The sequence below is a fragment of the Gloeophyllum trabeum genome (assembly GCF_000344685.1).
Source record: "Gloeophyllum trabeum ATCC 11539 unplaced genomic scaffold GLOTRscaffold_00011, whole genome shotgun sequence".
Classification (NCBI taxonomy): Eukaryota; Fungi; Basidiomycota; class Agaricomycetes; order Gloeophyllales; family Gloeophyllaceae; genus Gloeophyllum; species Gloeophyllum trabeum.
The window spans coordinates 897,839-918,572 of NW_006920420.1; the positions used below are offsets into that span (position 1 = coordinate 897,839).

General features: G+C 52.4%; 6 protein-coding genes across 6 annotated transcripts; 4 read left to right on the forward strand and 2 right to left on the reverse strand.

Moving 5' to 3' along the window:
• Positions 1-1,178: 1,178 nt before the first annotated feature.
• On the forward strand, positions 1,179-3,363 carry GLOTRDRAFT_46230 (nitrate/nitrite porter; the record flags this gene model as incomplete). The annotated part of the gene is made up of 14 exons (XM_007870040.1): positions 1,179-1,297; positions 1,350-1,376; positions 1,427-1,503; positions 1,562-1,630; positions 1,680-1,868; positions 1,926-1,961; positions 2,018-2,356; positions 2,397-2,624; positions 2,677-2,715; positions 2,774-2,811; positions 2,862-2,961; positions 3,023-3,115; positions 3,169-3,185; positions 3,238-3,363. 14 exons carry the CDS (start codon positions 1,179-1,181, stop codon positions 3,361-3,363), a joined length of 1,497 nt encoding a protein of 498 aa, XP_007868231.1.
• Positions 3,364-4,090: 727 nt separating this feature from the next.
• Positions 4,091-7,741, forward strand: GLOTRDRAFT_107246 (nitrate reductase; the record flags this gene model as incomplete). Its single annotated transcript, XM_007870262.1, has 17 exons — positions 4,091-4,327; positions 4,377-4,409; positions 4,461-4,535; positions 4,589-4,844; positions 4,895-5,071; positions 5,141-5,232; positions 5,281-5,325; positions 5,455-5,528; positions 5,649-5,819; positions 5,873-5,959; positions 6,010-6,117; positions 6,167-6,199; positions 6,247-6,349; positions 6,403-6,726; positions 6,785-7,086; positions 7,139-7,329; positions 7,377-7,741. 17 exons carry the CDS (start codon positions 4,091-4,093, stop codon positions 7,739-7,741), a joined length of 2,673 nt encoding a protein of 890 aa, XP_007868453.1.
• Positions 7,742-9,301: 1,560 nt separating this feature from the next.
• GLOTRDRAFT_46282 (Indoleamine 2,3-dioxygenase) lies at positions 9,302-10,711 on the forward strand (the record flags this gene model as incomplete). The annotated part of the gene is made up of 2 exons (XM_007870045.1): positions 9,302-9,511; positions 9,569-10,711. The coding sequence occupies 2 exons, from the start codon at positions 9,302-9,304 to the stop codon at positions 10,709-10,711; spliced, it is 1,353 nt and encodes a 450-aa protein (XP_007868236.1).
• Positions 10,712-11,246: 535 nt separating this feature from the next.
• GLOTRDRAFT_46102 (NADPH dehydrogenase) lies at positions 11,247-12,854 on the reverse strand (the record flags this gene model as incomplete). The annotated part of the gene is made up of 8 exons (XM_007870032.1): positions 11,247-11,356; positions 11,415-11,508; positions 11,558-11,741; positions 11,797-11,870; positions 11,923-12,329; positions 12,389-12,513; positions 12,573-12,710; positions 12,772-12,854. The coding sequence occupies 8 exons, from the start codon at positions 12,852-12,854 to the stop codon at positions 11,247-11,249; spliced, it is 1,215 nt and encodes a 404-aa protein (XP_007868223.1).
• A 2,033-nt stretch (positions 12,855-14,887) lies between these two features.
• Positions 14,888-17,492, forward strand: GLOTRDRAFT_140076 (uncharacterized protein). Its single transcript, XM_007870263.1, has 9 exons — positions 14,888-15,072; positions 15,133-15,197; positions 15,250-15,549; positions 15,602-15,722; positions 15,772-16,099; positions 16,150-16,218; positions 16,272-16,538; positions 16,596-16,653; positions 16,706-17,492. Exons 1-9 carry the CDS (start codon positions 14,942-14,944, stop codon positions 17,320-17,322), a joined length of 1,956 nt encoding a protein of 651 aa, XP_007868454.1. The 5' UTR covers positions 14,888-14,941; the 3' UTR covers positions 17,323-17,492.
• Positions 17,465-19,677, reverse strand: GLOTRDRAFT_107248 (amidase; the record flags this gene model as incomplete). The annotated part of the gene is made up of 10 exons (XM_007870264.1): positions 17,465-17,662; positions 17,712-17,876; positions 17,933-17,995; positions 18,046-18,485; positions 18,538-18,597; positions 18,655-18,916; positions 18,976-19,129; positions 19,178-19,288; positions 19,337-19,462; positions 19,520-19,677. The coding sequence occupies 10 exons, from the start codon at positions 19,675-19,677 to the stop codon at positions 17,465-17,467; spliced, it is 1,737 nt and encodes a 578-aa protein (XP_007868455.1).
• Positions 19,678-20,734: the final 1,057 nt, after the last annotated feature.

Here is a 20,734-nt window from a genome sequence, read left to right on the forward strand (position 1 = left end):
GATCCCTGCCTTTTTACTCGCCCTGACCGTAGCGGTGACGCTTCAAGTGGAAAGGTATATACCATAGACCAGCCTGAGGGGCGTGTGGAGTACAGATGCAGTTGCAGAGTCCCCGGCGAAGATATCTTTGGTGACGAAAACGGGCGCAGAATGATACCTGTCTGCCTCCTGACCTCGGTCCATCGGACATTGCGTAAATGCACCTTCTCCATTGCAGAAGCGTCCAAAGTCGGATGAACAGAGACCGAATGGCGCCACAGATAACGGACTTGCTCGCTACTATCGTACCTGCTATTTATGCGGAAATCCTGCTGGTGCAGTCACCACTTGATCATTATGCTCTTACGAGCAGAGTCAGTCTTTCTAGGAACCCGAATAGACATGAAGACATCAAGCTATATCAACGAAGACGTTGGCAATCGTTGACCAATCCGCGCGTTTGTTTGACGTTCATGTGAATTTCAAATTACTTCCAGCATTTCTCCAAATTGCCTCCGCTTCGGATTCAGGCTTGTCGGATTCATCCATCGGTAAACATAGGGTTACATCCTTGTAGACCCTCGTTCTATCTCTCCGACAGTCTCATCATGATTCAAGCTTTCCCGGCAGTCTTGCGACCTTGTAAAGGACACTTATCAGGGACACCCACCCTCATCGGCGTCGACGGAGTCCCGGTAGGAGTCCAAATATCCCGTTCTTCAGAGGACCAACGATCTGTCTGCTTTGCATTGACAATCCTTGGCACATATCTCAGGGGCGCCATGAGGACCCCAGCCAAGGGCCGGTCAACAGCGCGGGCATAAGTAGACAAGTTCGACTGAACGATGCCAGGCCCGAATCGTACGGGCCCGTATATTGACGATGGTGGTACCCTGAACTATTTTGAAGCGATCCTCTAACCGCCTGCCTGGGCGATAAGGAATTCTTTACTAGGCACCGGGAGCGCTCTCAGCGGCTGTTTGCAGTGGGGTGGCAGCAGGGAGCCGAGAGGTTCTTACCCCGGCCGAGATAACGGCCACGACCTGGGTTCCATCAGATCCAGACTGACAACGACTAAAGTGACCTTATTCAAGTAGCTATGTTGGTCAAACCGTGGCTAGACTATCCAAGTCACACCGCATCTCTTTGGCGTGGACCCAGTTACAGACTTAGCTCAAGCTGCTTCAAGAAAGTGAGCAATGGAAAGGCAGGGTCGGTCAGCAGGCCTCTTCAAGGCCATCGTCAATCCCGTCAACCTCAAATGCACGACGCTCCCGATACTGTCTCTCAACAACCAGTACTCGAGAAACTTCCACTTGTACGCATCCGTTCTCTCCCTTCCGTGACCGTGCTGAATCCAAACGGCACAGAGCCTGGCTAGGATTCTTCGTCGCGTTGTGCGTATCCCTCTACTGTTTCCCCCGAGAGATAGTGCTCATCCACGCAGCTTGTCTTGGTTTGCCTTCTCGCCACTAATCCCGGACGCCATCAAGAGCGACTTGCACTTGACGGCCGACCAAATTGGTGGGATAATTTGACTAGTGTTTTCAAAGTTACCCTCTACTGACAGAAATGGACGCAGGGAATTCGAACGTCGTCTCGCTATGCGCTACGCTGATAGTGCGGATAGGTGTTGGACCTCTGGTCGACAGTAAGGACTCTGCAACTGTGCCACTGCAGTTGCTGAAGGCACGACGTAGAATATGGCCCTCGTAAAATCATGGCAGCGATGCTCGTCATCGGAGCTGTTCCCTCGGGATTGGCAGGGACAATCTCCACCACTCAAGGACTCTACATTGTCCGGTTCTTCATCGGCATCCTGGGCGGCACTTTCGTCACATGCCAGGCTTGGACCACAGCGTTCTTCGATAAGAACGTCGTTGGCAGGGGTGAGTACCAGAATTACGCAGAGTTTCCGTCATCTCACTCACCCTAAACTCGCACAGCGAACGCCCTTGCGGGAGGATGGGGTAATTCTGGCGGTAAGTATCTCGCCTCGTGAACTCTAGGAAATTTCATGAGGTGCTTGTTGTCCAAGGCGGTTTCACGTTCATGATCATGATCGGGCTCTACAACCGCTTCCTAGCAGACGGGCTGTCCTCCCGCGTCGCTTGGCGCGTGGCTTTCGCGATCGTGCCTGTCCCGGTCCTGCTCTTCGTTGCAGCGATAACTATGATTTTTGGTACGGACCATCCAGCTGGGAAGTGGGCGGATAGGCGCAAGTTGCCGATTGCCCAGCGGCGACTTCACGAGGAGCAAGCCGCGTCCCAGGAGAAAGATATTGTGAAAGAGGAGCCGAGTGTGGACGTGGAGAAGGCATCGGGTTCGGGAACGCAGGTCACTGTTGCGCCCGTCGGGGTATCACCCAGTAAGAGTCGTGTTATATTGCCTCTGTATCCGGAGCTGCGCTCGCTCAGAACATTGCCCCGCAGAAATTACTTCGGAGCTCGATGTAGCAGTCAATCGAGAGCTGACGTGGGATGTCGCGTACACGACGCTCATCAACCCGCTCACTTGGCTGCCCTCCCTCGCCTACCTGACCACGTTTGGCTATGAGCTGGCGATAGATGCCAATCTCGCGAATGTTCTGTTTAACTTGTACAATTCGCCTTCGTTCGGACAGACAAAAGCTGGTTATGTGAGTGGTCGTGGAACACCGCGCGCAGTGTCACTTGACACAGTTCACGCAGATCGCAGGGGTGTATGGCTTGATCAACATCGTGACTCGGCCGATGGGTGACTGTTAATCTGTTGAGTGCGTCCTCCGGTCGCTGACAGCGACTTTGATTGGCAGGTGGATATCTGGGAGATTTGGTGTACCAGCGTTATGGTGTAAGACGCAGCACTAACTATTACCCTGTACCTGGCTGAGATATTTCCAGGTGCCGGGTAAAAAGTATCTCACTATCTCTTGCGGCGTTATCCAGGGTCTGCTGTCGGTGGGCCTTGGTGTCTACATCGATGGCCGACCGCATCCTTCACGTAAGTTGCCTCCTAGATAGAACCATATTGGTTCTGGTTCTGATGCAAATACCTTCTGGAGTGGGTGTTGCGATTGTTCTCTTCCTCCTGACGGCGCTCTTCAATGAAGCGGGGAATGGAGCAAACTTCGCCCTCGTGCCTCACTGTAATCCGAGTAAGTGTTGCGGTATAGTCTCAGACTCTGGGACGCTAATTGATAATCATTAGACTCGAACGGTTTGATGGTGAGCTCGCAATCGCGGGAAGTCTTCGAGTCCTGACTTCATTATTTTTTAGACCGGCATCGTTGGAGCCACTGGCAATCTTGGCGGAGTGATATTTGCAATGATCTTCCGCTTCCAAGCTCGTCCCTACGGCAAGGCGTTCTGGATTTCTGGGGTTCTCGCAATAGTACGTTCATAGCACTTTCCGCTGCTCCGAATGCGGATAACCTTAGTTGACCGCTGGTCTTCTTCAGGCCCTTAATCTGATGATCTCATTCATTCCTGTGCCCTATCGATGAGGGGTATGATTCTGTCACTTATATCTCTCCAACTCTCTTACATAGAGTCAGCGTCGCATTGGACTATTCTGCTACAGGCTACAGTATCCATAGATAAGGGAGCTAATACATCCGAGTCTGACTTAAGTGCAGAGAGTGTTGTATAAGTCACGGTAAATGGTCACAAGTGCGTCACGTTCCACGAAACGGGAAACAGTTCTACATCTCATGTCACTGAGCCTTTTTTTCAATCCAGGTACTATGTGTATTTTTACTGAATGCTGACATTGGACCTTCCCTCCGACTCTTCCGGACCCCATTTGTCGGAAGGCAATCCGATTCCAAACCCGAAAGACAAATGAGCAGTATGCTGCTATTGAGGTTCCGACGTAGGATCGAATGCCTCATTCTTCCCTGAAGCGAAGCAGGCAACACCGAGCTCCAGTCTTGGTGTTCAATGGAACTGGCCCTTATCTCTGGGCTCCTAGGCGCCCAGGGTCATGGGGCGGGAAGGCTTATCTGCATTAACGGACAGTAGGATCAGCGGAGACTCCAGATTGTCCTATTCTGGAAGCATGAAAGACATTACAGACTCTCGAGTGAATATCTGGCTCGTATACCGCAGGACATCAAGACGGTCCTACTACCATGACCGCAAATAATTCGGACGCAAGCTCAGAGAGCGGTAGCGTCTCTGTCCTATCTGACTACTCTGACCTCTCCACATCCTCCAGTTTGAGCACATACCCTTCTGGCGGTTACCCATCTTTACCGCAGCCTTTCCTTCCCGTCACCTTCCACGACCCTGGTAGACAAGGCTCTGTCCTTCCCGAGGGACTGCCCCCACTCCCTAAGAATGAGAATCCTATTGCAGTAGCTGAAGAGGTATGGCATTCGTTTTGCGGTAGCTCCGGTGCATTGACAAAGCTACTAGGATGCGGAGACTCCAGACAAGTGGATCAAGCGCGTCAGTACTCCTTTCCAGTATTCTCTCGGCAATCTAACGGGCGAGCCACAGAACCCAAACTTGATTCGCCTTACAGGAAAGCATCCTTTTAACACGGAAGCGAGGCTACCCGAGTTGTTCAATGCAGTATGTCGCAACTATGTGCCACAGGGCTTGGTGTTGTGTTCATTTGTTACAAGGGATTTCTCACCCCTGCGCACCTTCATTTTGTGCGAAACCACGGTGCGGTCCCCCGCGTGAACGATCAAATGCGTGACTCGTGGACGATCAGAGTCCATGGTCTGGTAGAGAGGGAAGCGAATTTCAGCTTAGAGGAGTTAGCCCAAACGTTTCGCGTCGTCACATTGCCTGTGACTCTGGTGTGCGCCGGTAACAGGCGGAAGGAACAAAATGCTGTCCGCAAAAGTCTCGGTTTCAGTTGGGGTGCTGCTGGAGGTGTGTTGGCTCAGCGGGCGATCTGGCCATGTAAGCTGAGTAGCTGTTAGTTTCGACCGCTCTCTGGACCGGAGTTTACCTATCCGATGTGCTTGAACATGTCAAACCCCTCCGCGGGCAGGCAAAACACGTAGTCTTCGAGGGATGCGATAGTCTTCCTAACGGGCCGTATGGCACGTCGCAGAAACTATCTTGGGCAAAGAGCAAGGATAAAGGGATGCTTATCGGTGCGGTACATCCTCCATGCCCCATGTCAATGCGAAGGCGGGAGCTGAAACCTCTCAATCTATCTGTAGCGTGGGCTATGAATGGTCTGCCTTTGGAGCCGGACCACGGTTTTCCTGTTAGACTCATAGTGCCAGGACAGATCGGTGGTCGCTCAGTCAAGGTAATCTCCTAATCTCTGTGAAGTACCGCTTCTGAAAATATTCTGTAGTGGTTGAAACGGATTGAAGTGAGCGCTGAGGAAAGCCAGCACTACGTGAGTCTTGCTCACCTTCTGATTCCACAGAATTGTACTCCTGACCTAGTCGAGGGTAGCTACACTTCTGGGTGAGCTTATCAATCACATTTTTTCCTCCTGCGTTATAGCAACTTGCTATACTCCCAGGATAATAAGGTACTACCCACACAAGTCCTACCTGATCAAGCGCGAGCTGAAAGACATTGGTGGTATGATCCAAGGTAAGGGTCTCCAGCACTGAGACTCATCACGTACGCCGTTCATACTGAGGCCTACAGATATATTATAACGTATGTCCTCCGTACCTCGTAGTCATACAACGAGGTCAGACATCCCTCTAGGGAGTTGAACGTGAATAGTGCTATTGCACGGCCGGACCATAACGAGGTCCTGACTGTCAGCGAGGGAGAAAGCTACTTGATCCAAGGCTACGCCTACTCCGGTGGTGGCCGAAAGATAACTAGAGTCGAAGTATCCCTAGACCAAGGCGATGTTTGGAAGCTAGCAAAAATGTGAGTCCCGCTATCATAGCTCCGTCTATATTCACATATTGTATGGGGAACAGCGACTATCCCGAGGATCTATTCCGCACGATCTGTCATCACGACCCTGTGTACGGTACCCTGGATCTTACAGAGAGGGACACATCCTTGTCAGTGGGTCTAAGGTCCTCGCTTGCGAAAGTATTTAAAAGTGGCACAGTTGCTGGTGTTTCTGGTCATATCGCATCTCTCATGCCTCTCTCGCCGACTGCGACGCGATCATGGTCCGAGCCATGGACGAGGGTCTAGCACTACAGCCTCGAGATATGTGAGGATGAAACTGACTGGACATATTCACGCCTGACTGCACCTCGCAGGTATTGGACCGCTCTGGGCATGATGAATAACTGGTAGGCCTGTCTCTATCCCGTATGACGTTACCCTTATTTCGTGGTAGGTGGTTCAGGGTCGCAGTAAGCCGAACCGTGGTGGACGGCGAGATTCAGCTACTGTTCGAGCATCCCACCCTGGCAGGTACCGCGTCCGGAGGGTGGATGGAGGTAAACCTTCAGGTATGGCCTTGTATGGACACTGAATATTCTCTGTGTGCTAGCGTATGAAAGCTGAAGGGAAAGATATCGGTAAGCCTTCTTGGGGCGACAAACATACGGCGGTCACTTCAGGCGGGAGCTTCGCGCTAACTGAAGAAATTGCCATGACAAATCCCAAGGTGAAGAGGGATGTTACCCTTGAAGAACTTAGGCGACAGGATCGTGCTAAACCTTGGTTCGTTGTGAAGGGCGAGGTGTACGATGGCACACCCTTCCTCAAGGAACATCCAGGGGGAGCTGATTCGATCCTGCTTGTTGCAGGCGAAGATGCAACAGATGACTTCATGGCGATCCATTCTCCGGAAGGCCGAGCACGGCTAGCAGAGGTAATTTGGTTACGTTATTACTGTTGCATACTCATATCCTTGGCTCCTCCCACCACAGTATCACATAGGAACGCTGACAGGAGGAAATATGCGACCAGAGGGAGAGCCCGATGATATTTCGGTGAATTTCCTGAACAAAAGGGCGTGGAAGAGTGTTCGTTTGACAGAAATCCGACAATTGAACCACGACTCTTGGATTTATCGCTTCTCCCTTCCGACACAAACACGGCAGCTCGGACTGCCAGTGGGTCAGCATGTATTCGTACGACTGAGGAGAAAAGATACTTCGGAGCTGGTGCAGCGGGCCTACACACCAGTGTCATGGCACAAATCTGCTGGATCGGTCGAGTTCTTGATTAAGTGGGTTGCCTCCTTTGAGCACATGGTTGGTGTCTAACTTCTTGTCGTCAAGGATATATCATCCTTCGCCTCAATACCCCGCAGGCGGAAAGATGACAGTAGGATTTCACCAGCTCACCATTGGAGATCTCGTTGAGTTGAAGGGGCCTCTCGGCTCTTTCGAGTGGAGAGGCTCTGGCGTCGCTGTATGGAAAGGTGTGGAGAGACGCATCAAGAACCTAGGTCTCATATGCGGGGGCAGTGGTATGTCTGCACCCTCTCTGGAGATACTGTCTGACCAGGACACCTAGGTATCACGCCAATTCTCCAGGTTTTGAGGCGCGTACTCCACGACGAAAATGACCGGACACGACTCTGGCTAATCAGCGCCAATAAGACGGAAGCAGACATCCTTTGCCGGGACGAGTTGGAGGTCCTCCAATCCACCCATGGCAACAACCGCTTCCGCTTGCATTACACGCTCACAACTTGTCCCAACCAATGGAAGTATGGTGTCGGGCGGATTAGCGAAGACATGATCGCCGAGCATATGCCTAGCCCGTCGCACGATGGCTTGATCTTGGTCTGTGGCCCAGACGGAATGATCTCGCACTGCGTGAAGCCTGCATTGAGGCGTCTAGGTTGGGATACCGAGCAGTATCTGGTTGTATTCTGACTCCTCCTATCTTGGTACAACACTCGCGAAAAGCCAGTTAGACTGGTGACGGCTGGGAGAGAAACGCGAGACAGAGCAAACCCTTTCAGTAGGCAATGCAGGTGGTGTGATGTTTTGGGGCAATTTGTACCTGGGAACACCTTGACTTCCGGAAGGGACGGTGGTTCTCAACACGTAGAATAGAGACCACATCACATACCTTGGCTTAGCCATGACTCGTACGATACACAGGCTAGCGAACAACAACATTAGAGATCGTCACTCGCAGTGATCTCCGGATTGTCTGTCACGGAAGATGCGGTGGACCAGTACATGGACTGGTTCCCAGTCTGTCTTCCCTACGTCGTTGTTAAGTTAGTGGGATGAGGACCATAATCTTTTCCGGAGTTCCGGTAACTCACAGTTCAACCGGAGAGCGCGTTCCGACAACCACCGGATCTAGCGGGAGTACAGGTGAAGCCCGCATACTCTTACACGCGGCTTTCATGCAAGTAAGCGTGTCCCCACCAGTATCCCCGTCTCCTCGGAATTCACTGAAAGGACAGATATCCCGCAAGCTGACATTAGCCCGTCCGCACCAAGGTGGTTCGGGAGTATGGCCTTTTTGTAGGAAGAGAGATACGCCCCAATCCATTGAGGCGCGGTTGACGTGATAGTAATCACTGTAGACATGGATGTGGCGCTAAGCTCATAAGTGGGTTCATAAACATCTGGCAGATTCGATGGCATCAGGTTTCACGGTAATTCAGGAGGAGCTCGAGCGAGATGAGAGGACTCGTTAGCCAGGGCAACACCAGTGCTTGTGCGCAAGCATATCAAGCTGTAGGGCTTGGGCATGCATTGCCTGAGAAGTGTCCTGCAGATCTGCGACCGAATCGAGACTGTGGGCAACACTCTCGTCGGTGACTAGAAGGCTTCCGAGAGTGACATCTAGGAGGAAGACATGACATAAGTCAAAAACGGTACTGATTGATCGTGAGCGTCTGAGGGAGGTACCAGGTATACACATAAGTCACCGACCGGATGAAAAGGGCGCAGCGTCAAGAGTATGCTCAGGAAAACTGTTCTCCTCACCGAACGCTCCCCCGCAGGATCAACAGCGTGACCCAGCCAGGCCGACGCCCACGATAGCCGTGGTGTGTCCTCTGCGGACGGATGGAGCCACAGGCCGAATGACTCACTGATAAGTCAAGAAGAAGATCAAGCGTACGAGGGGCGGCTGCGACGACTATGGACCTATTAAGGATGCTGCAGCAGCCAGGCAAGACGCACGCTGAGCCGGGACGAGCAGTTCTTGGTGATCATTCCATATTGCAGAGCCTGAACATAACATACCGAAAAGGGCTACTGTGCTTGCATTCCTGTGGCTTTTGAGGAGGCCTGGCCGCTCCCGTAGCCACAGACGCAGGAGTCCGTCCCCAACTTCCAACGTAAGCAGACGTACCTATGGTCAAGATCAAGCAACTTGCTTTGTCGCTATGGGGAGCGATCAGGACGGCTTTTGCCTTGCTACTGGAGATCACATTTATGAACCCGTGGAATATGCGGAAAGGAACCTGGATGCCCCCACGAGAGGTACAGCAATACGATATCGACGAGACCACTGGCTTCCTCCCTCACGAGCCACTGAGGGTATTGCCAACGGAGTTCAAACGATGGGAGGACGCACTACTCGAGGCACAGGCGGAAATGAGTCTGGGAATTGACGACAGTCCCAGCAGCAGAGATAAACGAACTGCAGGGGCCCAATGGAGGGATCGCGTGAGGATGGTAAGCAATTCCCCGCGCAGTCGGAACAAAACTGACTGATACAATACCAACCTACAGTGGCCGGTGCTGGATACGGATTGCCTCGCTGGCGACCTACGGCTACTTCAACGAGCCCACTTGATACTAGCATTCCTCGTCCATTTCTTCGTGCATTCCCAGCCCCGAGGGGAAGCTGGCCCGTCGGTGCTGGTGCCTCGCAGTTTAACTGTGCCATTGACGGCAGTCTCGAGGAAGTTAGGAATAGCACCCATCCTCACGTTCGCGGATGTTGTCCTTTGGAATTGGACCGTCATTGACGGCAGCCGGTCCTTATCAGTTGGCAACATCAGGCATGTGAACCTTTTCTCTGGCAAAGAAGACGAGAGAAGCTTCTATGCCAAATGCGCGGCAATTGAGTTTGAAGCTGCCCGAGCGCTCAAGATCATAAATAATTATTGCCGCATGGAAGATGTCGACAGCCCAGGCGCAATAGGCGACATTGGCGAAGATCTCGAAAGACTAGCAGAGATCGTCAAGGGACTTACGAGAGTGTTGGGTTCGATGCGGGCTGTTGTGGACCCATACACCTACTACCATGAAGTTAGACACTGGTGGAAGGGAAGCGGTTCAGAGGGCCAGGGTTCGCCTCCTTGGCCATACGAGGGAGTCGCCGACAACGATGTCCTTGACCTGAGCGGGCCATCAGCAGGCCAGAGTCCAATCATGCATGCCATCGATATCTTCCTCGACGTCGACCACATGCTCGCAGAGACACGTCTTCCGGTGCCTTCGGGACGCGATAAACGGGCTGATGTGGGGTTCATGGAGAGGATGCGGCGGTATATGCAGGGGAAGCACCGAGATTACTTGGAGTCCTTGGCGCGTATGCCTCACGATATCCGGGTCCGGCAGGTGGCGGCGAGACATCCAGAGAAGTTGCAGGACGCATACAACCAGGCTGTTTTAGCTCTCAAGGAGTTTAGAGACGCACATCTGCGTATCGCTTGTCTCTATATTATCTCAATGTCTAACTCGAACCGAGTCGCTGCCTCTGAGGTGCCGAACAAGACGAGCTCTGGTCCAGCAAGAGGGACCGGAGGGATGGAGGTCTCGACGTTGCTGAAGGCGACGAGAAATGCAACTTCTAGAGCACTTCTGCCGACCACTAATACTCGTATCGACAACCGCGGTGAAGAGCAAGGAAGATTTTCGAAGGAATAGGCCGCGGAGGTGGTAGGGCAACCAAGCGGGTGCAGGCTGTGGAAGAGAAGCAGCACCGGAAGTCCTCGCATGGTAAGCGAACGTTAAGCTGTGGCTTTCAGCTGCACCTTTGTTCTCTTCTCTACGGCTACTTCAAATGTATTTACTATAAGTATCAATCCCCGCTCCTTGTCCTACGCCAAAAGAATGCTATCGAGTTCGCCAAAACCGATAAATGTCGGTCGTACTTCTTGACGAAGCCTCACCAGGGCCCAGAGCATGGAAGCTAGGCTAGATGCAAGCATAGTACATTGGCAGGCAGAACTGGATAAAGCGTAGGCGCGACAATCCAGTCATCGTAGGTATATATCCTTGACTCATGGAAATACTGAGTGCCCCTGGCAGCAGTGTACCAGACCCCGTCCATCTTCGGTGGCCACTAATGTCCTATCACACCCTTCCCGGGACCCTCTGTTATTCAATATATCAGAATGGGATTACTAGGCACCCCTTGAAGGTACACCCATCTATTCAACCCTCAAGCGAGAATGACAGCTCAGACCATCTGTGCCCGCCCGATGTCGGTCTCGTCAGCGAACTCCCTGGACAGGTGGACGGTATAGCCAATCTCGTTATTATCAAATGGTCCGTAAAAGAGGGAACGGTCTGATACCGAGAATTTCAGGTCAAATGGATGCTTCACGTGTGGGAGATAGATACCGACCGTATCTGTACAGCGGCTTCCCGGTCCTCAGTCTCTCGACAAGGTCGGGGTTGGAGACAAACCAGCGGCCGAATGCTACAGCATCATGTTCCCCCTGCGAAGGTTTACATGTGCGACATCGAGTCTTCGTTGGAGACGCTCACCTTCTCAACGCCTTCCCAGCAATTTCCCGGATGGTAGCCACCGGCTACGATGCACTTAGTGGGTGATCTGATAGCTTCGCGGTACGGTCTCAATGACACCTCTTCTTTGGTATCTGAACGGTGCAGAAGCTCGAGCTTCTCGCCTTCAGACCGCCATTCATCGAATCGAGGCTCTATGAGATGACTGCGAAGTTTTTCGTCATTCTACTTCCGTAGCAAATAGGTCGGGTTTTCCTCACACATAAGCCACTTCAAGCTTGGAAAGTGCTGAACATAAATAGGTCCATTGATGTCGACGGTCGTCGCCTCTAGTCTGCGCGTAACATCAGTTACTGGACGTTACTCTGTAGTAGGGATCTGCTCACTTCATTGTATAGCCCGAACGGTGCGAGTCGTACGCCCACTTTGTCGGAGCCGATGGCGTCGCAGAGCTTCTGAGCGAGCTCGATCGTGAAGCGACACCGTGCCTCGGGCGAACCGCTGTACTCGTCCATCCGCACGTTGATATTCGAGTGGTGAAACTGGTCCGGTAGATACCCGTTGCAAGCGTGGACCTCGACGCCGTCAAACCCGCTCGCAATGGCGTTTCGAGCCGCTGTTATGTACTCCTGGTGGACCTCCTGTATCTCGTCGTAAGTCATGGAGTGTGGCGTGTCAAAGGGTGCTGGGTCGTAGCCTTTGGCTCGGTGCAGCGTTTGTATCGGGACGGCGGATGAAGACCATGGTTCAAGGCCGGTCAGTCTACTATGTGCTGCACGTCCCTGATGCCAGACTGCTAGTCATTAGCTCCGTCGGGGGTGAACCGCAAGCGCCTGTAACTTCCGGACGTACGTTGACAGAAGATGAAGCCTTGCTTGTCATGGACCGCTTTTGTGATACTCGCCCACCCTTGACATTGTTCGAGGGTATATATTCCAGGGACGCCTAATGACCCCGATGCGCGTCGGGAGATAGGCCTGTACATATCGTTCAAAAATCAGGACTGGTTCGGTTCCTTTTCACGTGCGGGACTCACGTAGCTTCCGATATAAGAAGGCCGCCTGGCGTTGCCCTCTGGTAATAATAGAGAGTGTTTAGTTCATTCGGAACCCATGTGTTCTTGTGCGCTTCTGAGGACGACGCCCTGTTCCGGGTGAGCGGGGCAAGGACAATTCTAGGTGGGACTTCCAGGTTAGTGATCACATAGTATATTCATCGAGAGCCGTAGGCCATACCTATGAGACAGTGAAAGATTACCTAATACCAGGGGAGCAAACAGCTTGCTTTGCGAAGGGTCTACTGGGCCTGAAGCATGCATGGTCGAACGAGAAACAGGTCCGACTCCGCATGAGTCATTGCATAGTCGCTCGACCATCCCAAATTCAGATACTCGTTGACGCCCGAGTTGCACGGGCTACCTTGCATACCAAGGATGCTGTACTTCAAATAGAGTGCTCGATATGCATGTGCAGTGCCTTAAGTGAGGTCTTGATTGGGACTTTCAATCCATCAACGGAGCAGCGGCCCGGGAGGGGTGCCGGAAGGCAGCACCGTGATTGGCCGTCGTCTTCCCTGGCGTTCAACGGTGGCGTTCGAATTCACTGCTTATGCCGTCTTCAACGCATACAGGGGAACAATGCGTCTGAACCGCTTCCCTATATTATGTACTCTGGCTTTGTTTTCCTCATAAGCTCCCCTGACCTCGGATATCTGTATTTGCTGGGAAGTACATGTATATGCGCAGATACATTCCTGAACCGTAACTCCCAATATGCCAGCCTGGATGCCCTCCGACAAGGCCTGCTCTTAAGCTTAAGTATAAGCAGGACAGTTATCGGGGGTACATGGGTGATATGCATCCACAGACTCGGAATACGAGGAGACTCTGATTAAGAGACCGCGCACACTCGGCAAGGCGAGGAGCATCTCAATGAGCATGTCAATCACCAGTATACGCAAGTCAAGCGTCAGGTAGTTCGCCTGCAACAATGAGATCAGGGCCGTCTAACATCTTAGAGGCCGATACCTGTCAATGTCGCTTCTATCGGTGGGGATTCGTGGACTTCAGATTCGATAGAGCCCCATAGCTATCTGAGCCACATATCTGCAGGAATCGCTAAACAAAGGAAATCTACTGTGATGTTCAGACATGCTGCTTATATCTATGTATCTCCAAGATAACGGGCCTGTTTCAGCAAAACGGCGGGTGGATGAAACGCCTGTGCACGTCGGTGGCCCTTGAATCAAATTGCGGAAGCCTTCTGCTATTATCTTTTCCGGGATACGAAGCATTGACATTTCATCAGGATCACTCAGGATATAAATGCACTTCCGGCTTGGAGGAAAGTTGTAGGATGATGACCTCGGAAGGTCGTTAGGATCCCGCCGCTTTCACGGAGATTGCCAGATCCCAAGTCCCTGAAAGAGGTGATGCACTACATAAGCGCTGAGATGAGGAGTTATGTGCTATTATAGTATAAGCCAGCATACATCTCAGGATTCCGGGGGATCGAGCATGCATAAGAAGTGGCAGTTGCCGCAGCCTCGAAACGTTTCTTGTCAAATCGCTTATTCAGCAACAGATTCGCGTGTAAAAACGCCTCCAGGACAGTGCTCACAGCAGCACGTGAAGTGTTGGGCCAGCCAACAATATACAAAGTTCGATGAGGGCCGTCAAAGATCTGCGGAAAGCGCTCGCAGCAGAGGTGCAGTGTTTATAGAAAGGGGGCTGCCGACGGCAACGGGCAAGTATGATTGGCTGTCGCCTTATCTGGCGTACGACGGACCTTAGACGGACCCCGCCCCCGTTCCCTCTGTCCTACACAGCGACCGGCGTCCTACGAGCACTGCGAGGCCGCCAACTGCGCACAGGAAAAGGTTGAGATTCCAACAGGATCTTACACAAGCTTCTCGGCTTCAGTTTCGCGGCGGCTCGCCAAGTTATGGACCCGCAATCGCCGGCGACGGTTGGGCTTGCCGTCGGCCCACTGCAGCAGCCCACTCCTTCTCCAATCCACACTAAACGAGGTTCTGTCGCTGTAAATTAATTTCCTTGTGATAACCACGAGGGCTCTCTCACAGCATCGTCTCTAGTGCAAACGTTGTCGAAGGGCAAAGACGAAATGCTTACATTTGGGAAAGCCACCCTGCCGTGAGTTATCATATTCTGCACACTTCAAGGCGTCCCCGGCGTTCTTATGTGCTGCTGCGGTTAAAAGGGAGTTGTTCTGAGGCCGGACTGGCTGCGACATGTGTATTTCCGCCGAAAGGGACGAGCTTTATTGACCGGGCGGTATGTACTTGACGGGGCGATCGTTGAGCGCGCACGACAGACTGAGTTGCTCCATCCAGCCTTCGAGACGTGTCAAGCGAGTCGATAGTGTGGACGGAAATACGAATGGATCTATGTCCCGTGCATTATCGTCGCCGTCCGAAAAAAATCCCTCCGACCTCGGCAGCCCTCGAGTAGTACCCAACGGACGGGGTTCTGAGTCGAGAGAATGGAGTAATCCACCGGTAGGGCCCGTGGAAGACATGTGAGTTCGTCTGTAGCGAAGTCCCAGCTGCTTTATGTTTGTTGATTCCATGGGGAGTAGCCTGCCGCCACAGGAGTTGATCGAAGAAGCATGCGACATATTCTTCGTGCGCATTAATCAGTGCGGTTAGTACCACTGTTTCTTGGTCATTTGATTCTTTATCAATGTCCCATCTAGCTTTCCTACATAAGCCCACGTTCATAGCCAGACTGCGCGATCCCGCAAGGGTCGTCAGTTCCGTCCTCATATATGCAATATGCGCATCCACATATCGGTTCTCCCCTGGTCTGGTCCAGTTCTGCGGCTCTTGTAAACGTCCACCGAGCTACTTTGGAGACAGGGCTAGAGCGCTCTTGTTCGAAGCTTTGGGCGAACCTACGCTGGAGGCGTGCCAAGCTGCGTATTTACTGGGCATAGCAGATTGGGGAGCATGCAAAGGCAAACGTAGTTGGATGATCATGGGCATAGCGGCAAGGAGTAAGTCGCCCTAGTATCTCATGGATTGACTTTCTGACCGCTGCCTCATCAGTGGCATTCCTTTTGGGCCTTCACAAAGAAGAAACTCACGCGGTTCCTCCTGGCTCTCCGCGAGACCAGATCATCGCAGCCGAAGAAGCGCGACGGACATTCTGGACGCTCTACATCAACGAGTGAGTGAACTACCTTTCTTCCCTACCCTAATGCTAAAGCCAACTACAGTCGGTCCAGCAGTAGCGGCGGCTGCCGTCCTTCTGCCATCCTTGCCAGCGAAGTGAGCGCGCGATTGCCCTGCGACGAAGACAGCTTCGCGTTCGGGACGCCCACACCACCGTATTACCTCGCGGAGTTCCACAGACCGCCCCTCCAGCCGAATGGGAGCCCCGTGGATATGGGTATGATGGCGTATATGGTGCAAGTGGCTGAGCTGTGGGGAAGAGCCGCTCGGCGGGCATGCAACACCGACCGGCTGCAGGGCGAGAAAGTGCCTCCATGGGATATGCAGAGCGAGTATTCCATTCTGAAATCTGATTTGAATTACTGGAGGAGTGTACGTTATAGTCTGGTCAGAATGAACCATGCTGACTCCCCTTCATTTAGCAATTGCCTAATCGACAGCAATACAGTCGTGGCAACCTCTCGGTGTACTATCAGCGCGGGCTAGAGACCGTAAGTTGTTGACCCTGGTGCAATGAAGTTTTTGTGACATTAATGTTCTGTAGGCTTTCACTTGGAATCATGTCGTTCACAAAGCCGCGGAGGTGATCTTGCGTCGTGCATATCTGCCATACATCATCCGCGCTCTTGCCCCGGAGACCTCGGGGCTATCACTTGATTCGCTGGAAGCTCCCTGGCAGGGCGATGTGACGCCTGCTCCCCATTTCTGGGTCCAGTGTGGCAAAGAGATGTTCTATGCTGCAATCGACTTGATCACGATCATCATGGACTTCACAACGCTGACACATTACTCGGGACTTTCTCCGCACCTAGTGAGTCATTTTCGAGTTGGACTTTGTTTGCCATCTGAACCTGGTGTTTCGTGATAGGGGTTTAGCACATTCCTTGGTGCAGCAACTTTAATGTATGCTTGGCGATGGCCGTGGCGTAAGATCAATTCTCGTGAATAAAGACAACCTAGTGCTTACTTTGGTAATAGTATTTCCAGAACGATCTATGGAAGTTCCCCAGTTGGTTTTAGCGTCTACGGATATCCTAGCGACGATGACCCCAACTTGGCCGATGGCACGTCACTGGGTTAAGCTACTTCGTCAGCCCATCAAGAAGCGTATCGACGAAGCTGTCCAGGACGACATCGCGACGGATCAGAGGGAAGGCATATATCGTCAAGCGTCGTCCCTCGATGACGATGGCAGTGGGAACAATTCCGGAGACGAGATGCTCAGCGGAGTATCCCTTGCGGGGAATGGCACAAACACGCCCAGATCACCGAACGACCATTCGCCTGTCGCACCTGCCCTTCATACGCTGGCGATGGCAGCCGCAGGATCGGTGGTGGAGGCACCCTCCCCCATGCAGTCTCAGCCTCCTATGCCGATGATGCACCCAGGTCAAGTACACCCGCCGATGGCCCATATGCTCCCTCAGGCCCCCCCGCAACATCAACAGGGCCAGGATTTCACGTCATATTCCTTGCTCGGGCCTCATTCCGAGATGCCTTTCGGCGATCCGAGCGGCCACCAATCCTTCAATGACGTTCTCGCATTCATGGAAGGTGCCGAACAGTGGGCGTATCCTCCTCCACCCCCCACTTAGGCAGGCCTGCCCTTCATGCGCCGCATATAATTTACAAAATACCTAGCGGGAGACATCTCTACTGTACATATTTCTTGGATGGCTTACCGCTGCGTATCCGCTTGTACTCTCCACAGCTTTATAGGGACTGTAAGTTTGGTATTCACAGGTCTTTCCAGTTGAATCTGTCCTCCCACGCAAGTGCTGCGCGGTATATCGTACTTTCGTCAAAATGCTTGCCGATAATCTGGAATGCAACCGGTAGTAGCAAGTCTTCAGGTCCATCATGAGGCGGGAGCATGCCAATTGGTAGCGTTAACGCCGGATGTCCTGTTTGATTAAACATAGCGCAATTTAAGTTCTAAAAAGCGAGTGAACAGTGTTTCTTTCGTGTGGAGTGGTCGTCTTACCTGGCCCACTGTCTTTGCTAATTTGTCCATTGGTCTGTCCGATTGACTGCCCAGCGTACCCGCGACTTGAGGGACAGTGGGCAGAATTATCACGTCGTAAGTGGCAAGCTTGTCGTCGTAAGCGTCTCTCAACTTTCGAAGCAGGTTCTGCGTCTTCCCATACAGCTGAAAGTATAACTATCAGGTCTGGCTTGATCTACATCTCCTTGGGCACTGCTTACCGAAGGCCATTTGTCCCAGCAGTAGGCACCGTTGATCATCACATTGCTTGCTGTCGGCCAAAGCTGTGATATATCACAGTCAGCTAGAGTCGGTCAGATGAGAAATCATGAACCTTGTCCCATTTTTGCTGCGTCCAAGGCACAAATTTGTCCGTGAGCTCCGTCAAATATAGCTCCTTCCGGGAGGAGGCTTGTCCCATTCTGCTAAGGTACCCCGCCATTCTTCCGACGGTAAGGTGATATATCGGGCCTTCTTTATGCAACGGAATAGATATCTCCTCGACGGTCGCGCCCAGTTCCTTGAACTTCATGGCGCTTTCGACGACCTTGGCATGGACTCGTGGGTCGACGCTAGACATGTCCAGGCCTTCGCGGAGGATTCCGATCTTCATGCCTTCCAGGGACTTGTGACGGCTCGCGAGGAGCTGATCAACGTATTTCGGGACGTCCTTGGGGAAAGGACAGCCTGCTCCTTGACGATCATCAATCCCGTCTGCTCCAGCAATGACCTGCAACATCAACGCGTTGTCCAGTACCGTTCTGGTGATAGGGCCTGAAAAAGGATGGTTAACAAATTGCGGTCATACTGACGAAGTCTTTCTGGCCTGTGTGGTCGTTTGTGGATTCGTTGGAAGCTATTCCTGTGTAGGGCACAAGTCCGAAGGCTGACATGCGGAATATCAGACTTCCTACTGTATGCCAACAGATTAAAAGGGGCTTACTTGGCTTCAGACCCACGCATCCACACAAGGCCGAAGGCATGCGGATACTCCCTCCCTGATCTGCCCCTATAGCGAGGTCTACCTGCTGTGCCGCCACGAGGGCGGCTGAACCCGACGAAGAGCCACCAGCGTTACGACCCCTTGCGTACGGGTTATGCACGGGACCCGTCGCTGCACTGAAGGAGACAGAGAACGTGCACATGTTTTCGCATACCGACTGCCCAATAATAGTCGCACCAGCTTCCAGGAGTCTGGTAACAATCTATCAGAGCTCGGATCAGTGTTCATATAGTGAGTGGCTCTTGTGGGATTAGTACTAGCCGTTGCGTCTGTTTTCGGGACATAGTCGGTGATAACTTCTGTTCCCAGTAGGCACGGGACGTCTGCGACCCCGACGCAATCCTTCAAGCACACCGTGCGGCCTGCCAGGGGACCCGTGGTGGTGGCATCGGTCTGGACGTCTTTCAAGGTGTATCTGGAAAGCTATCAGAAATTGGCGACGACACTAAGGAGTTTAATTTGCCTCCAAGCCCATGCACCAAGCTCATTGTCCTCCTTTGCCGGATAGTATATGTCCTCGCGCGGGAACCTCACACGGTCGGGAATAGGATAGTAGTCCTCTTCATCCAAGATGCTGACTTATGATGAGCTGGGCGGACACGATGGAGTCAAGTCCTCTCACCGCTGGACAGAGTCGTGCATTGCTTGCAGAACTCTAAGGTAATCTTGCTCTTCCTCATCCTTCAGCTGGATAGGTCCGATTTTCGAGATAGTATTCCGTAAATCCTCCAAGGTAACTGGGTTATCTCTAGAGAACAGATTACGGATGAACGACCAGCGAAAGGGAGGCTACAGACGTCGATACGTGAAGGGAAACAACAGACATGCCGGCGATGAACTACGCAGTGCAGAAGACCAGTGGAGAAGGCCACGAGACACAACGATGTGTACCTCTTCAAGAAGAGGGCAGCGGGAAAGAAACTCGCGGCAGTCCGTGAGGGTCTTTCCCGCTGCTCTGGACATTGCTGATTAAAGACATCGTTGAGTTAACGCTCGCAAGCCCTGCTATCTCGCCGACGGCAGAGAGATGAAGAAGACGAGTCTTGCCGGACGAACACTAGACCTGCCTAATCGGGTGGCTGCATCTCAGCTGAGATTTCCAATACCGGTGGCTGTGGCCCTTGGTACGAACGTTGCTTCTTGCCGTCGAGCTGAATATTTGCCGGCGTGAGCGGAAGCATAACTCTGCCTGCGCTGGAATGGCAAACATGAGTGCCATATCATTTCATGCCCGGCGGTATGAGAGGTCAAGTGACAACAGTCAGTGATGAGCCGCAGACAACTGCGAGCTCGCAGGGAATAGACGAAGACTCCAATGCACCAGATACTTTCGCTGTCCATAACGCCCGCTCGCGCTTGCTAAAGAGCCTCATCATAGCCTGGCATTGTGTGAGATCAGTCACACGATCGATTAACGAGGCCGATACGAGCCACCGGCAAGAATACGACTGGTCGACCCGATATTCATTTCAACTAGAAGCCTGCAGGCGTAGGAAGGAACTTCACAAGTCTACGTCATTATCATCTATCGGTAACAAGGTTGTGCGTATAATCGCACTCACGATTACTGATAGTGATACGGCACAAAAAGCCTCGGGGACGCTGGAGGACGGAGATGTCGCAGTCCCCCACCAAGGCTTCTAGTGTCTCGAGTCACCGGAAATAATCACTCCTGCGTCAGCGTGCCGGGGTAGCTTTAGCTGCCGAACCGTCACCTAGAGTCAAGACTAGATATCATCCCTCAACAGTCGCTCCTCGATGCCCGAGTCCACAACATTGGCGTGTGATGTTTCCAGTCGTACCTCGGCTTGGTGAGATTTGCCTTGCTTTCCGGAGACCCGCATTGCCTTATTATTTTAACAGGCCTGTCAGGTGTATAGAGCATACCTTACTACCGATTGCTGTCGTTTCAAAACTATGACACCCGGCAGCCCCACCTGACAAATCAACGACGCGACTATTTTACCTCTAGAACATGTCAGTTTAGCGGCGCCAAAGTCTACTAGTAGTTGACATTCCG

Coding starts and splice junctions, on each gene's coding strand:
- GLOTRDRAFT_140076 (XM_007870263.1), top strand. CDS start 14,942: ATGTCCCGTGCATTATCGTCGCCGTCCGAAAAAAATCCCTCCGACCTC. Junction 15,073..15,132: donor GTAGGGCCCGTGGAAGACAT/GTGAGTTCGTCT, acceptor CATGGGGAGTAG/CCTGCCGCCACAGGAGTTGA. Junction 15,550..15,601: donor CATGGGCATAGCGGCAAGGA/GTAAGTCGCCCT, acceptor CTGCCTCATCAG/TGGCATTCCTTTTGGGCCTT.